The sequence below is a fragment of the Nipponia nippon genome, unplaced genomic scaffold (assembly GCF_047370975.1).
Source record: "Nipponia nippon isolate SJK-2023a ecotype South Korea unplaced genomic scaffold, ASM4737097v1 scaffold_3, whole genome shotgun sequence".
In the NCBI taxonomy this organism is placed as follows: domain Eukaryota; kingdom Metazoa; phylum Chordata; class Aves; order Pelecaniformes; family Threskiornithidae; genus Nipponia; species Nipponia nippon.
Window position 1 is genome coordinate 105,130,412 of NW_028262347.1, and position 16,844 is coordinate 105,147,255.

General features: G+C 45.1%; 1 protein-coding gene across 4 annotated transcripts in view; it reads left to right on the plus strand.

The window, feature by feature from the left end:
• SEC31B (SEC31 homolog B, COPII component) overlaps nucleotides 1–16,844 on the plus strand; it is a 38,570-nt gene that overhangs the window by 14,227 nt on the left and 7,499 nt on the right. The window contains exons 10-22 of one of the 4 annotated variants that reach the window (XM_087764003.1): nucleotides 1,679–1,831; nucleotides 2,584–2,814; nucleotides 4,287–4,361; nucleotides 4,972–5,055; nucleotides 6,009–6,117; nucleotides 6,523–6,701; nucleotides 7,374–7,500; nucleotides 9,091–9,236; nucleotides 10,491–10,664; nucleotides 11,272–11,460; nucleotides 12,269–12,362; nucleotides 12,756–13,082; nucleotides 14,164–14,268. In XM_087764003.1, coding sequence (XP_087620129.1) covers nucleotides 1,679–1,831; nucleotides 2,584–2,814; nucleotides 4,287–4,361; nucleotides 4,972–5,055; nucleotides 6,009–6,117; nucleotides 6,523–6,701; nucleotides 7,374–7,500; nucleotides 9,091–9,236; nucleotides 10,491–10,664; nucleotides 11,272–11,460; nucleotides 12,269–12,362; nucleotides 12,756–13,082; nucleotides 14,164–14,268 — 1,993 coding nt within the window. Of the gene's footprint in view, nucleotides 1–1,678; nucleotides 1,832–2,583; nucleotides 2,815–4,286; nucleotides 4,362–4,971; nucleotides 5,056–6,008; nucleotides 6,118–6,522; nucleotides 6,702–7,373; nucleotides 7,501–9,090; nucleotides 9,237–10,490; nucleotides 10,665–11,271; nucleotides 11,461–12,148; nucleotides 12,363–12,755; nucleotides 13,083–14,163; nucleotides 14,269–16,844 lie in introns of all 4 variants that reach the window. The other 3 variants (XM_087764000.1, XM_087764001.1, XM_087764002.1) reach the window with 3 other exon arrangements.

The window sequence follows — 16,844 nt, forward strand, 5'->3', positions numbered from 1 at the left end:
GTGTAAAGAGAACCAAGATCAAGTGTAGTTTTGATGTTATGTATATTTTATGGTTATTACTACTAGAGTAAAAATAAAGCAGCACACCCGTTAGAGCAACAAGCTTGTCTTGTCATTAGGTTAAAATTAAATACATTGATACTAACTAATACGATACGTTATTCTTTATTAGTTCAGAATAGAATTTTTCAAAGTAGCTTATAAGCCACTATTAGCAATTTTCCTGAAGTCAATTGAGTATAACTTGGAGCATGTTAATATTTTGATACTGAAATGCCAATGGATAGATGGGCAAACTCTGAACAGATTAAATGCCAGTACTGTCTAAAATTTTAGTTTTAATCTGGTGTCTAGTCTTTTAATTCCCTCCCTCTCTCCCAGCCAACAAATGCCTTACAATACAGGTTTTAAGAGAATACGTATGAGCTGGCTTAAGTGTTATTTATATAGTCATTTACAGCTGACTGAGTTCAGTTTCATAGGATTTGCAAGAGACAGAAAATACTTTATCAGGCAACAGCTGTAGGAGATTAAGGATTTATTTAACCCATGGAGAATTTTCTTTCTGTGCATTCTTCATGTGCATGCGTCACACTTCAACTGTTCAAAATTGCAGAATAGTAGGGTAGAATAACTCCTAGATAAGTAGAATAACAAGTAAGAACACAAATAGGAGGAGATAATGACAGTTATGGAGGTGAGGAGTTCGTGACCAAGAGGTCTCTTTCCTCTGGATTCCATGGTATCCGGACAGAAACTTCACTGAAGATCTGGTGGTTGATGTTATTGGTACCCTGGTAGCGTGTATTTATTTTCTGAAGGTTTGGGGTGATTGGTCTGTTAGGTATAAGCTGCTCCTCCAGGAAATGGTCTTTCTTTGGAATTGGTTTCCCCTCAAGAAAGACTTGAAAGACAAAACATGTAGGTCTTGCCTGTGATTCTTTGTTTGGCGACCTTAGCTTGATCAGCCTTATGTTGCTTACTTTCAGGTATGCTGGTTAGCTGTATTTTGGAGCTGTGCCCTGTGGTCCAGTCAAACTTGAACAGGGTTATCTTTAGCAAACAACAAATGTTAAAAATTAAGAACGCTTATGAACAGCATTGTATGTATGCTCACTGACTGCTTAAATGTTAGAAATCCAGATCAGGGGCCACTTTTGACACTCTTGTCTAGGCAAGAAAGTCTGGAGAGATTATTTCACCAGCCTCATCTAAGCTATAAAAGCTTGAGACAGTCCTTAAAACTAACCCATTTGAAGGATCCCAGCAACAGAAAGGGAGTCAGCATTCCTTTGTGAACAAAACAAGAAATAAGTTGGACAACTTTTGACCATATGTTGTCACTGTCTTGCATAAAACAAGTAATTTTGTAACTTCTGTGTTTATGAGCTGGGTGCTAGGCCAAGCAGTGTTTGTTAGGGAATTTGCATCTTGCTAAGGAAAAATTACTTGAAAATCTGTCAAGGTGAAGCTTTCTTGAGAAATAATTTCTGGAACTATTTGGAAATACCATTTCTCTCACATAGGGGCTTGGTGGTATTCCAGGAAGAGGTGCTGTAATAGCCTCTTTCTTCATCAGCAAGGAAAGTAACTAATTACTAAGCAATAGGTTTTTTGTGCTTACTCCGTACAGAGAGGAATTAAATTATATCTTATTCCTTTCTCCATCTGATTCTAGATCTCTTCCTCCTTCAACAACCTGGATCCCTTTGGCACAGGACAGGTCCTTCCTCCTCTGCAGGTGCCAGAGCAAATAGCTCAGACTACCTTGATTCCACCGTTAAAAAAGCCACCCAAGTGGATTCGCAGACCTGTGGGGGTTTCATTTGCAGTAAGTGAATGGAGCATCCTTAGCTTAAAATGCAGTAGATCTGTTGTCTTGTGACACAATCATCTTCTTTCGCTAAAGAATCCTTCGTCTTCCCGTTGCTAGTTATTTTAAGGCCTGTTTAAGATGCAGTGTGGTGTCCCATGTGGAGCAAAGGTCTTTCGCTCCACATTCAGGTATATTTCCAACAAGAAAGAGTCCTGTAGCAGAGAATAGGAGGTTATAAGTAGGAGTTAACAAAGCTAAGGAAGACTCATAAAAGCCATCCTTGTAGGCTGTGACATGCATTCCCATTCTTCTCTGTCTTTCTCCTTCCTATTCAGGTGTTTAATTTTCTTCACATCTTTGTTCCTAAATTGAAAGGCTGAATTGTTCTTTTAGCTTGTGGCTTGACTTGTTCTCTGTCTGTCTAGTGCCTGCCATTCACATGATAGTTTTTATCATTGCAGCCTGCTTCTCCATGTCAGAAAAGGACAAACAGTTCCAAATGGTACTTTTTCCTCTCTGCCTCTCTGGCATTTGCAATTGGCGAGGCCTGATAGCACATACACAAGTGTCATGGTTATCAGTCTTCAGCTGAAGGGCTTGTGATGTGAACTCCGTCAATGTCCCTACCATCCATAGACATTAAACTGTTTGGGTTCCTTGTGATCACAGCTGGAGCTTGAGTCAGCCTTGTGAAATGAAGAGCTAAGTGAGTTGCTTTTACCTTCATTTATAAGAATGCTTACTGTGTCTCCCTCTGTCTTTCTCAGTTTGGAGGAAAACTGATTACCTTTGGTCTTACCAAAGCTCCTGGACAGCAAATGCAGCAGACTTACCCACACCAGGTATTCATCAGTCAAGTCACTACTGAAACTGAATTCCTGCTCCGATCCAGAGAACTGCAGATGGCCTTGCAGTCAGGGAACCTCCTTGATTACTGCCAGGGCAAGATCCAGACAGCCAAGTTGCCATTTGATGAGAACCTTTGGAACTTCTTGAAGGTAGGATGGCTGTGGTGAAACACAGAGGTCTGTTCTTTTACGGTCCTGAGGTGGAATGTGTTCATTATGGTCTACTTTCTATTCCTGTTCTTTAAGATATAAAATGGAACTGAATAGGCTAGTTAGTTACTTGTCTAAAGAAAAGTTTTTGCCGTCGAGGTCTTGGAGGTTGTCTTATTTTTCAGTAGGAATGCTCTTTTCAATGGACTCATTTGGACTTCCTGTCAAGGTGCTAAACGGGGTTTTCTCATCTCAACCCACTGCCAAGCTATATCTGCCTGCTACCTGTGGAGCTCTACCATTATTATTTCTCACGGCAAAGTCCAAATGGGCAATGGGATTCCCCAGTAATAAGGCAGAGAGCTGTGGTGCCATGAGGACTGACTGTAGCCCTACACAGGACGATGGTTTCATTGACAATTTGGTAATATGAAAGAGTTCGGTAATGAGGAGCAGCCGCCCTTCTGGAGAGGCAGGGCTTAGCCTTGGTAGTGGCTTACAGTCAGTCATAGGCAGACTGGGTGTGGGGCGAAATATTGGGATTTTTTCCATAGTATTACATTTACATGGAGAATCATATCTCTTGAATAGGATGGCCAGGTGTTGTCTAGGTGGTGACAGTAGTCTCCGTTGCAAGGTTCACTGCAACAATGTCTTCAGCTGCATTGGATGAGATAAATCAAACTGTTGTTCTAGTGAATTTTTATAATCCAGCTGGCCCATGGTCCTGTGAGACCACTCCAACACATACAAGATCTATTGCTATTGATTGTCTTAAACTACAAACCAAGCTTCTGTACAAAAGACTGTCCTGCATGACCATTTCTGCCTCTGCAAGAACAGTTTCTACTGACTGTTTACAAGTATCTTATCCATGTACAGTTTGATCAGTTCTGTAGTAGGAACAGCCTGGGACTTGCTGAGACAGACAGATTCTCCTTGCAGAATGTTAATCACATATTAAAGCATACAAATAGTGCCTATCAATTAGGCTGCGTGCAGCCTGTGGGAATCTCTGGGACTGTCTGAAATCTCCACCTAGGGAGCTTCTGTAACAATTAGTTAACTAATTTTTTTGAAGCCCACTAGGTCTTCAGGCAACCACCTTGTCTCAGTTTCATCCGGAGTCAAATCAGTCCATTGTCTCTACGCAGAGATTAGCTGGCAATTCCTAGACCATCCAGGGAATTAATGACCGAGTACACTAGCTATGCATACAGTCATAGCCCTGATACGCAGTTGTACCTCAGTTGTAACTATGTGACAAACTTGAATTTCACCCTTTTATCATGATTATAACTTAAATTCCATAGATTTTCCCACAGTGGTCATTAGGTGAGCTTGTCATAGTTCCTTATCTATAAACTGAGCTCTAAACTTTGCTGCTGCCAGAAGTAGCCAACCGTTGGCAGTATGTAGATGTCTAGGATTTTACATATTTTCTTGTCTTTTTAATATCCTTTGGGCCTCAGGTGAATCTGGAGCAGGAGTCCAGGACTAAACTCCTCAAGCTGCTTGGCTACAGTAAAGAGGATCTGCAAAAAAAGGTAAGGGGTCTTTCCAATAGAGAGAAACGTTTACAGGACTAAAGCTGCTGCAGGAGACTTGTAGGGTCCCTTCTGGAAACGAGTGAGTGATCTCACAGCAAACAAAAGACCAAACTGTATGAAACTGCAGCTGAGAGGCACCTTAAGTATCCCCCATTAAATAGCAAATGCGGGCACTTGTAAGGGTATAACTGTAGCTGTACTGGATCAAACCAAAGGGGTCTTGAGCCCAGTTATCTTCCTTCCAGTTGTTGGTGCTCTGGGAAGTACACAACAACAGTGCAGTTGTGAGAGCTTCTTCTAGCATCCAGCTCTCTGCATCTCAGGGGATTCCTCAGCCAGGAAGAAGGTGACAGATGAAGAGAGTCTGGCATAGCACTGATGGAGCTGCAGGGGAGGAAACTCTTGCAGCAGCATGGACAATGATCTGGAAAGGATAAATAACCTCTGATAGGCAGCCAGCCAGGAATAGGGAGAGGTGGAACTTTTCAAACAGGTGAAAGAGCCAGGGGAATTGTGTCTGGGGCTTGCCAGTCACTGGGTGGCTTTGCTGCCCAGGTGTTTAACTTTGATAGGAGCTTCACTCTGTGCATGTCTGTTACTTTTCTAGATCGCTTCGTGTTTGAGTAATGGGATCCCAGATAAACAGCCCCTTCCTGAGGCAGATGAGCCAAATGCTGCACAGCCAGATCAGGTATGTCCTGTACATCTTGCCAGCCTGGGAGAGCAGTGGAAGGCAGACTGAACAGGAAGGTCGAATTCCAACCACAAATTGTTGGGCTCAATGCAGGCATTGCAGAGGGCAGTTCACAGGCCTGTCAGACCCTCACAGGGTCAGACTAAATGATCATAGCGGTCCCTTCTGGCTTTAAAACAAATCAGCGAATGATGAAGACGGACTCCTGGCTGTTAACACTGCAAGAAGGCTTGCTTCACCAGTGCTGATTTCTTCAGTGATAGAATTAGCCTCACCCCAGCTTAACTACAGTTCTGGATTTCCTCTGTGAAGCTTCTGCTGTGGTATTTCTTTTGCATTTCTTTCCTTTTCACCTCTATCCTTTGAAATGTATTGTCACATGATTTTGGAATGTCTATCTTCAGATGCCTTCTGAGGCCTGATTCACCATGCACTGTAAATTTTGCTCCTCTAAGGTATCGAAAACTGCTATCCTCAAATTAGTAATCTTCTTCACAAACCTTAAACACTGGCTGAAATATTCTAGGGGCAGCAATTGTGTCCTGCATTTCAATAGAGCACCAAGCATGGCTGTGATCCTACCTGTTAGTTACAGATATCACTTGTTGGGCTTGACCCTGTTCCATCCAAAATTGTCCAGCTTGCTCAAGGGCTGGAAGCTGAGTTGATGAATGCTGGCCAGCCATACTGTTGGCATTGCATGTCTTATACCATCAATTTCCTAAGCTTTGTCGATAGCAGCACTGCTCTTGTTGCTGCCCTGGTGAAACTGTGCAGGTTGATACAGGAGTGACAAGAAGCATGGTGGGTTTCCAGGTTGAAATTAGATTTATATGAGCATGCTCAACCAAATAGAGAGCAGCCCCATCCCACTCTGTAATCCACTAAACTGTTTTGGGTAGGATCTGTGTGTTCAATGAATTAATTAACCTCTTGCACTCTTTGCACAGCTTTTGATAAATTCCAGTGATGATGTAGCTGCTGTTTCCTCCTCTTCAGCCTTTTTTGACAACCTCATCCCACAGAATATGAGCACATTGGAGATTCCTGTGACAGAAGGTATGTTACATGAACTGTGTTTCTGCCCTTTAAGGAAAAGGGGAGAGGAGGGAAAACCAGAAAATTAGAGAGACCAGGAAGAATCTGGTCCACTCCAGCAGATGGATGCTTTTAAAACACATGACCCCTCCCAGTGTCATGCAGCATATCTCAGCATTGTGCAGAGAAAGACTCTTCCCAGATAACAGGCCCATTAAAAATATAGGAGAATTTTCTAGATAATGGAAGACTTACAGTCAAGTCAGTGATTTTTTTAAAGTGCAAAATTTGATTTGGGTTTCCAAATTTTCTTTTAGCTGGGCTTCCATATGGTATTGTTTTTTTACTGCCTCCTCTTTAAAACAAGCATCATCAATGCATCTGGACGATGCCGCTGTGGGTTGACTCTGCTTCTCACCTCTGTAGATACGGATGGACTCATCAGCCAAGCCCTTTTGTTGGGGAATTTTGAGGGTGCAGTGGAGCTGTGCATGCGAGCAGAGCGCTTTGCTGATGCCATCATCTTAGCTATAGCTGGTGGGGAGAACCTCCTAAAGGAGACTCAGAAGCGCTACTTTGCGAAGAGGAAGACAAAACTCTCCCTGGTAAGTGACAGTTTTGTGTACCCACTGAGTAGGGGAAGGTGTGCAATATCTTGGCAGATGTTTGTCTGAATATATGTGGAAATGCTGTGGCAGGAAGTAGAACGTCAACAGAATCTGTGCATCTCCTCTTGACTTGACATGTACTCTAATGTCTTGGTAGTTTTGTGACAACTTCATGTTGCCCACCTAGAATGTCTGTGTTCTCTGTTCCGTTTGTTTTTTAATCTAATGGTTTCTGCCTCAGTTCCCCATGCTTGTAACCTATGGAGCATACTGCCCCTTTACAGCTCAGCTAGGAGGTCCTAGCTTATTAATTTACAAATGGGGAAGGGTCACAGGGGTTGGGATATCCTAACACTATATTCCCAGTCATTGATACTAGCTGCTCTGAAACAGGATATGTGTTAGATAGATCTTTAGTCTTGCCTAGTGCAGCTGTTTCCGTATTCTCTTAAGTACTTTGTTGGGCTTTTTTACTTTCTTTAGAGGAACTGGGTTCCAATTACTGTTAACATTGGGATGCTGGGATTGGTGGACCTTAATATACAGTGAAGTAGTTGCTGCATAGTGGGAAGTGTGCCTGAAAGTGAGCTGTTGCTTTCGGTGCACTTGCTTAAGCAGTCAGCTTATCTTTGTCTTCAGTGATTGACAGGCCTTCTGCTTCCCTTACAGCTGCTTTCCTCCATTGTGCAGCAGAACTGGCAAGATATTGTTTGCACGTGTGATCTACAGAGCTGGAAGGAGGCACTGGCCATCTTGTTAACATACTCAAAGCATGAGGACTATACCCAGCTCTGTGGTATGCAGCATACTATGTTTTTATATGATTTTCCTTAGGGGAGGGCACCTCTGGACTGCTTACGGAAAGAAGTGGATACAGTTGAGGAAGGAAAGTGCTCCTTACTCGTTACAGCTAGGTGGAACTTATTTAATAAGTGGGGACTGTTGAGTTAGGAGAATGATAGATGCACACTGTAGCTGAGAATCATGGTGTAAAATTATATATGCTGATATTTCCTGCCAGCTCTACCAATAGCATGGAAAAAACAGGATAGGCACTAGGCTGAGACACTAAGGAGGTGATATTTTTTTATTTTATTCTGGGGAGAAAGGCATTTCCTTGACAGTAAAAGGTCAGATGGCTTCACTCTGTCTGAAAGAGGTTTACTCTTCCAGCACATTCCCCTCCCTTTTAAGCTCAGAAACAGGGATTCATGAACGTTTGATGACTTCAGTAGTTTCCTCAGTCCTGTTAATAGTCCAACATGCTCAGAAACTGGTTGTTCTGAGAGTCAGACTTAGGGGGCAATCTAGTGACTGAGTCTGATGAAGTTACTCATGCTCCTTAGCTGGGAACTAGCTCCTGGCTGACGGGAACAGCTAAGTGCTGTGGGAGAAATGCCAGCACTTTATATGTAAGATGACACAACTTGAAATGCAAGAAAACATGACATTTTACAGACTATATTGTAGGGATGGAAAGTGGCTGTGGCCGCGGTGATAGTGAGATAGCTCCAGCTCACCTTTATCTCCTAGCATTTGCTAAACATTGACAACTACCAGATTGCTAGCTGTGCCTGGTACTGGACACTACTGTTGCCTGGAGATTCCTACACCTCTTTGGGAAAAAAAGTGTTGGATTTTTTCACTAAATTTATCTGTCATTTTTAAGGGGTTTTCTTTCTTTTATATGTCTGGGCAGACATATAAAAATTGGCAGATATATAAAAAATTACTTCTTTTTTCAACCAAGTTGGCTTTGGGATTCCTTAATGATGCCCATTTCTCTGTGTTATCCAAGAATTATACAATGAAGCTGGTGAAGGGTCTAGAGAGCGAGTCTTATGAGGAGCATCTGAGGGAACTGGCATTGTTTAGTCTGGAGAAATGGAGGCTGAGGGGAGACCTTATTGCTCTCTACAACTACCTGAAAGGAGGTTGTAGCGAGGTGGAGGTCGGTCTCTTTTCCCAAGTAGCAAGTGATAGGATGAGAGGAAAAGGCCTCAAGTTGCGCCAGGGGAGGTTTAGATGGGATATTAGGAAAAAATTCTTCACTGAAAGGGTTATCAAGCCTTGGAGCAGGCTGCCCAGGGAAGTGGTTGAGTCCCCATCCCTGGAGGTATTTAAAAGGCATGTAGATGTGGTGCTTAGGAACATGGTTTAGTGGGACTTGGCAGTGTTAGTTTTGTGGTTGGACTTGATGATCTTAAAGGTCTTTTCCAACCTAAATGATTCTATGATTCTATAATTCTAATTAGGTGCAGATCCAAAGCTGTCAATACCTTTTCATGCCAAGCCAAAGCAGGATTGCCAAGAGATGAGCATTTGGGTTAATGAGCTCTTCAGAAAAAGAGTGTGTTAAATATTGGCTGTATTTCTTCCTCTCTAGACATGCTGGGTGCCCGCCTAGAGTCAGAGGGAGATGCAGCCCTGTCCAATGATGCCTGCCTCTGCTATATCTCATCAGGCAATGTGGAGAGGTTGGTGGAATGCTGGGTAAAAAACCATGAGACTTCGTCACCCCTTGCCTTGCAGGTACAGGTGCTGTAATGTTGGTTTGACTCCTCTTTAGGCCAGTCTGGTAGCCCTGATCTGTTTGTGTTATCCCATCAGAGTATCTGTCTTCCAGCAGACAGTGGAGATCTGTTCGTAGTCATCAAGGTATCTCCTTCTAGCCTGGATTATGGGCTTACATCTAAAGGAGGCTTGCACTCTTAAACGTTAAGGGATTCTGTGTTTAGAGAGTACTGATTACATTGCACATAAATCCATCCGTGGACAGGGCTTATGGCCTACCCACCTGTCTTTGTATACTGATGTCATCTCTGAGCTTCCTTTTAGTCAGGGAAGTTTAGACTGTACCTGTTTTCTTACTGGTAGTTGCCTGGGAGTACATTTGCTCTGCGCTTATCATGTCTAACTGTAATGCTCCAGTTACTGGGCTGTACCTTCAAAACAGGCTCTGGCAAAATAAAATAAAGTCTAGACTGTATTATTCCCACTGCAAGTAGGATGATCATGTATGGGAAATCACAGCTTGCAGATGAATCAGGGCTTCTCAGTCAGTGTTGTTACCTACCTATTACACTTAAACCAGTGCTGGCTAAGTCACTAACCCCTGTTGTGTCCACCAGTTGCTAGAATGAACTAGACAAGCCTTCCACTCAGATATCTGCAGATAATGCTCTCTGCTACAGAGTTCCCTGGTTTTGCAACCCCACTAGTGAATAACAGCAACAAAAAGGCATCTGCAGCATTCCTGGTTATGTTTGAAACTGCCTCCTCCCAGTTATGAGCCAGTGATGCATGTGTCATTCTACAGATATAAACATTACTTTGATTTCTAGGAGTTGAAGGAGCTTTGAATAACTAAAAACCTTCTGGTCTGTTTGTCAGCAGTAGTCGTTTTTCCTTGTGAATTTCTCCTGGTATGGTTTTAATCCAAGCTTATAGCTTCTAACTCCTAGAGTTAGAGTAGTAGCTTCCTAGTAAAAAGATCACAGTTGATTGGAACGTCCTTATGGCTTCCGATTTTCTTTTTTCCCTTACCATAAAAGTAGCAGTGTCAGGGTTTGCTTCCTGGTTCCTGTTTTCCTCCACAGAGTGCATCTGAGGAAACAGTCGTCAGTGATAGTATCTGGTGCAGAGTGGAGTAACTTCTGTTCACATTGGACCCAATGTCAGCTGAAAGTGGGGAGAGCCATCTGGTATTGTCTCAGCATGAGACGGACCAGTAAAGCAAGTCAGATTCTGAGTGGTCTATTTCTTCCCTCCCCCTGGCTTGTTCAGGATCTCATAGAGAAGGTGATGGTGCTGAGCAGGTCCATTGAGATGCTCCGAGGCACAGCAGGACCAGCGCCAGGTCCTGTCTTGGCAGAACGAATCACCCAATATGCCAGTCTCCTGGCATCACAAGGATGCTTGGCAGCTGCAATGAATTACCTACCCAGCAGCTCTAAAGAGGTGAGTGAGAAATGGGTTGTTGTGGGAAAGAGTGGGGAAAAATGATACTTTGTACAAGAGAGAGCTTCGCTTTTGACATGCATCAGGACTTAAGGTTTCACCTTAATTATGGTGATGAGAGTAGAGGTGTGGGTTTTTTTCTAGGACACAGCTTTTGTCTTCATTTGCTTTTTCTTTGTAGTTCCTTTGATTCAGGGAAAACAAAGGGAGCTATAGAACTGTAAAATGGAGAACAACGCTGGGAAGCAGCTCTCCAGGGAAGCTGCATCGATTCCTGAAACTAGCTGGTAGAGGAGGGGAATGGGGAGGTCACCTTGTACTTTGAAACAAATCTGTCTGGTGCCCAAATGTGGGTAGGGGTTGGGGAGGGAATACTCTAAAGACTGGAGGAAGGATCAGTGAGACTTCATCGGCCTGGGAATATGGCAGGTGATGTCCCAGATTGTCGCTTACAGGTTTTTTGGTTTGTTTTTTTTCCTGGTAGCTATTGGGGAGATGGTTAGTTTTGCAGGTTGATGCTCAGTGTTTTGGGTCAGGGTCTGCTATGAATGGCTCCCTTCCATCTGAGACTTTCAAGGCACTTCTCCTAAAGCATAGTTTGTTTCAGCTCCTGATCGAACAGCTCCGAGACCGGCTCTTCCATGCTCAAGGAGAGAATGTGGGTGATCAGCAGCCACCCCCTTTTCCCTACACTCGTGTCAATGTAGGTGTCATTAAACACACATCTCCAGCAGCCAAGGGTGGTTCCGCCCCTGAAGGAGCAGCCCACAAAACAGGTCCCAGACATCCAGAGAAGGTAGGCCTTAAACTCAGGTGTTCATGGCTTGGGGAGAGGGAGGAAGGCTACTGGGTTGTGGAAGGCATATGAAGTAATATGAGATGATGCAGATTGCAGACATTTGAGGAACTCATCAGTGATGTCCTTCACTGGAGCAAACACAAGCTCTGTGATAATCCAAAAGTAGGCTGCCTGGCATCTTTTCACAAAGCCCTGCCTCGTGCAGTCACTGGAGAAGACTGTTACAAGTGTAGTGATCCACTGAGATCTCACGTGCTGAGGGAAAAGGGGGCTGTGGTTCACTCTCTATGCCCATCTCGCCCTCATATCTCAGTAAAATTAGTATAGTATGGCTTCATCTCAGTTCTTGCACAAGAAGACTGTCCAGAAAGTTTTGCTTCCAGCCTCTATTACTTCATTATTGTTCCTTCATTATTTCCTCTGGTTGTGCTTTCAGGAAGTCACTATATGCGAGCTGGCTCCTGAGGACTAATCCTCTTGAGAGCTGGAGAATACTCTGAAGAGTGTGGTGCCCAGCTTGTTGAGCAAGTTATGTGGTGGCAAAGGCCTTTGATCCAATCCATCCAGGGCACTGACAGCAGCAGCATCTTCTCTTGTCTGAGAAGTGACAGGGATAGAATCTGCTTGTGTGTGTACGCACACGACTGTGTCGCCCATTTGCAAGTTCTTTGTTTTTTAATTGCAGCCCAACTATCAGTCATCATTTGCCCCTTCAGCACCTTCTCAGCCTTCAGTGCCTTCCCTCTTCACACCTCAGCCAGTGCCAGCGATGTCTATGACACCTCACCACGTTGCGTCTCCCCAGGTCAGCACGGGTCCACAGACAAGTGTCTATTCCAGAGGGCCTCCATACCCACAGTACAACTTGGGCTTGGGTCCAGCAACCGTTTCAGGGCAAGGTAAGCATTGTCTGATAGTCTTGTCCATTCTCCAGGTTTTCTTAGACAAAAGCCTTCAACATGGATGGCTGCTCTAGTTTCTTCCTCACAGGCCTATTGTACTTGCAAAGAACAAGTCAGCTGTCTGAGAGGCTTCTCAGTGCTTCTGACACATCTAGTTCTAGCAACTGTCGCTGCACGTCCACTGATATTAAGCATATATAGGGGTGGAGAAGCCACAGCTAACTTTGTGTCAGAGTTTGACTGATGTAGCCTGGGTTATGCAGGATATGCCTGGCATGGATATTCTAGGGTATGACTTGGAGAAGGGCAGACTTACTAGCATGAAGGAGAGCATCAGGAGTAGTTTGCACATGAAACAAGTCGTGCTGATACACTCTCTCTCATTTGTAGCTGTGTCACAGTCTCAGCCATTCGGACCAGCGGGAGTCAGACCTGTTGGTCCTGCTCCCTTCCCCAGCCAGCCTTCTCTGCCAGGACAGTCCATTCCCATGACATCTCCTGCTGTTCCACCACCCGGACCTGCCCTCTTCACTCCAGCCTCAGTCCCATCACCTCAGCTTCCTGCAGCTTGTCCTCTCCCTGTGGCAAACCAGTCTCCTCTAGGTTTCTCTTCAGCACCTTTCAACTGCCCCATGAACATGGGTTACCCTCAGGGAGGTCCTGGAGCTCCATCTACTAAGCCCCTGCCAGCAGCCAGCATTCCTCCTCCTCCCACAGGTAAGTACTGCTTATGTGACTTGTGTGTCCAGGACACTCCTGAATAGGGTTTGCAGTACATAATGGACATGGACCTTCTGAGACCTGGTTTGTCACCGTAAAGGCCGAATGTGGTGCTGAGGCTAACCTTACAGGCACGTTGTACTGAGTCTGGCTGTGGTGGTGAAACACAGCAATGACGACAGTTTCATTCAGCCTGTTCAGCTGCTTTGTCCCCCAGGTTGTGGTTACAAGATGCTGTCTCTTCAGGTCCCCAGTGCACCCTGAGCAGTCATCCCCTCTAGAGGCATCTGCTCTGACTGAAAGGGTGGTGGTTCCCAGGGAATGCCAGGTGGAAGGCTTGCTGATCTCACCCCTGCTTATGTAACTGACACAAGAAGTGCATTTGAAATGTTGGGAGAGCAGGGTGCCGCTTCTCTGTCCATGGGATACCCCTTGCTTAGCTTCAGGATGAAATTCCTCTGTCTGCTGTGCTCTAGTTTGCCCCATTTTCTACTGTTGCCATAAAGTGCTTGCCTGGGAATCACTTCTGGATTCTTCTGTGCAGTGCTCTAGACCTGGAGCCTTTCCTCTCTGGGTCTGTAGTTTGAATCCAGCCCAGCGTGCAAGTAGTGTGAAGTCCTTGCTAGCATGATGAAGAAAGAGAGTGTTGTTGGACGTAGTTCCCAGTGGATGGGCATTCCCTCTTTCTATTTCCCACAGCATCACCACATCTGGTGCTTGTTAATTCTTTGTTTGCTGTCTCGGGGGACAGGTTTAACCAGGCTGTGGAGGTCCCCAACAACAAGACTGGCAATCCTTAGATTTTTGAGCAGGTGCTTCTCCAATCTATGCGTATTCTGAGAGTGAAGGAACTGAGGCTCTGAGGTTTGCCTCTACCTGGAATCCTTTGCTGAGCCGTGTTTAACCAAGGATAGCAAATCCCACTGCGTGAAGCCTGTGGGGACTACACACAAAGGCCCTAAGCTAAGGCTGGACAAATTCCTTCTGAAAAGCCATCAGGGATAGTAGGCCAAGGACATTACTCACTGAGTAAAAGCTGTTGGTGATGATGACTCTCCCACCCTGCCTTGATTTTCAGGTTTCTTCCCTTGGCTAGATCCCAACACGGATCATGCAGGTAGTACCCAGAGAAGCCTTCAGACCTGTGGGGGAGGCAATGTTGCTGCTTCCAGTGAAATGTGGGGTGTGTGCGCACGTTTTACTGTGTGTGCATGTGTGCATGCTCATTGCTGTTTGTTGTTTCCTTGCATGCCTAGGGAACTATACAGCTGGGGTAGTGGACATACTGGTCCTGAGGACTAGTAAGTGACAGCTGGGGGTGTTGGAAGGGAAACGAAAGCACTGTGCTCTTACTGATGAGTTTGGGTACAGAAAGCAGGGGCTCCAGCTTCTTCCTTGTCTACCTTCCTCCAGTCCTGGAGGAATTAGAGCATTCTCACTCTGTGTCCCTTCAGGCAGTTGCTGGGCTAGCAGGACAGGGAAGCAGCCCCTTTTCCTTTCTTGGTTCTTCAGGCAAGGAACAGGCCAGTGGTTCTAACTCATCTCTTGTTTTCTCCCTGTTACAGTCCCAGCCTTATGCATGGCTTTACTTGTGCTTGTGCTTTCCCCAGGTGGTTTGGAAGAGGTGGGTCCCAGCATGAGCAGTGGTGGAGTAGAGCTTCCCAAGCAGAATCTGGGGGCCCTATTCCAAGGGGAACTGGAAAGCCCTTTTGGTTTTAGTTACAGGGCAAGGTTTGGCTTTGAATCTCAGCCCGTCTGCTGGGGAGAATTTGGACTGTAGAGGTTTTCTGACTGATGCTTTGAAGTGATTTCTCTCCTTGGGATTCACTGATGGTGGAGAGTAGGTATCTTCCAGTTTATGTTGTCAGTGGGGTAATGCTTAATGTCTTAGTGGACTGTCTCTGCACAGTGACTGCTGCTTGTGCCAAAGACCATCTGCCAGGCACAAAAGATTATCTAGGGAGTCTCAGCTTTATTTAGGAAATCCGAGCACTTGGTAGCCACATACACCACCAAGCAAGCCTTGCTGTGTGGAGTGGGACTCTAGAAAGGGAGTTGTCCCTTCAGCAGAGAAACAAAAGACCCCAGTGTTTCCCTGTTAAAGGAAAGATGATTCCATGGCAAGGATTTCAAGCACTTTCTCAGGCTGAGGATGCCCTGCAGGAATTCACTGCTGGGAAGTTCCCTTCTCCTGGCAGCGTTTACCTCCAGTTTTAATGGCAGCATGTGGCATGCCCAGATCAGCAGTGCAAACTGGCTTCCTTGAGTGTGCTTTCTTGCCTGCTATTATTATGCTGGTTTTGATGGGTACTATTCTTTAGCCTGGAAAGGGACTGTAAGATCACTCAAACTGACTGGGCAAACTTGCTTGCTTTGGAAATTCCTGAACGTGATCTGAACAGCTCATGAACACATTCTCACTACTGCAATGAAGAGAGGCCTTCACTTGTAGAAATCCCATGGTCCTAGGGAGTGTCAGGGACAGGGTGAAGGACAGCAACATGTTGGCTGATCTCCTTTCTGGCTGGGATAATCCCTGACTCCAGCCTGTGACAGTCTTGTTTTTCTAGGACAGGCATTGCTGGAGACTACTGCCATGGGGCACTCTTTTCAGGGTTGGTGAGAAATCCTATTTCACAAGTAGCATAGGCAAGATAGTCAGAGTTTCATCCCAGCAAAATGCAGCAGGGTCCTGTTGTCTCATGTCTGATGAGTAAGTGCCTGGCTTAAAGACTATAATTTAAATAGCTGTTTCCTGTGAGGATTCAAAGTGCCACTGCGTTGGAATAGTGCCAAGGACTGCTAGGCCACAGACTCGGTGGGGGCCAGCAAAGTTCTAGGGCACAGAATCCCCAAGCTAGAAATAAGTGCCAACTTAATTAAACTACTGATCCAAACTCATCAGAGAGCAAGTCTTGAAATCATGGGAAAGGGAAGGCAAAAAGAGGCTGCCAGAATTTTAATAATAAAGGTAATTAAAGTAATGAAGCACCTTTTGCATCTTTCCCCTGTGATGTTTTAAAGCTCAGTTCAGGATCAGTGGCTCATTAAGTGTGGCACTGAGCTCCAGCAATTCTGATATTGCCCCTTAGAGTTATACCACTTTCTCACAGAGTATTCCCGTCTTATGGGCTTGAGGTTATTAATACTGGGGTGACAAAAGAAGTACTGGGGTTTTGTCTAGAGTTGCAGGTGCCCTTACAGGACAGCAGCAGACAAGGTAGTTGGAATTTCACCTTCGCAGAATGAAGTGTGGTCACAAGTCTTTTGCTGTTACGTTGTCTGATGGATTTTTAGTTACCTGGAGTGAGGTTGGAGGCTAGGTACCACAGAAGTGTCTGCTGAGACACCCCTCTGCTCCTGAGGCACTTACTGGTTAAGTCTATTCCCTTCTAGTTGTGAAGCCAGCAAATTTTTCTAAGCTTTAGTTATGATTTTGGAAGGGGAAAATTTCAGTCCATCCCTAACTTTTTCCCCCTTTATCACAGCAACCTGCATTGCTGTGGACTGCCACCATGAGGCACTCCTGCCAGTGTTGGCAAGAAGCCCTCTCTCACCAATAACACAGCCCTTGCTGTGGTACCACAGTGCTAGAGTCTCTGTTTGGGGAACCCCAGGAACTCCCTGTACCCTGATGTGCACACACATGCAGGTCCCGACCAAGGTTCGGGACTGACTCTGAGGCTGACTTCTGCAGCCTGTGCAGAATGTGGAAAGCTTCAGATAGTTGCGAAAAAGCTTTCTGTGTGGGAGTGGGTG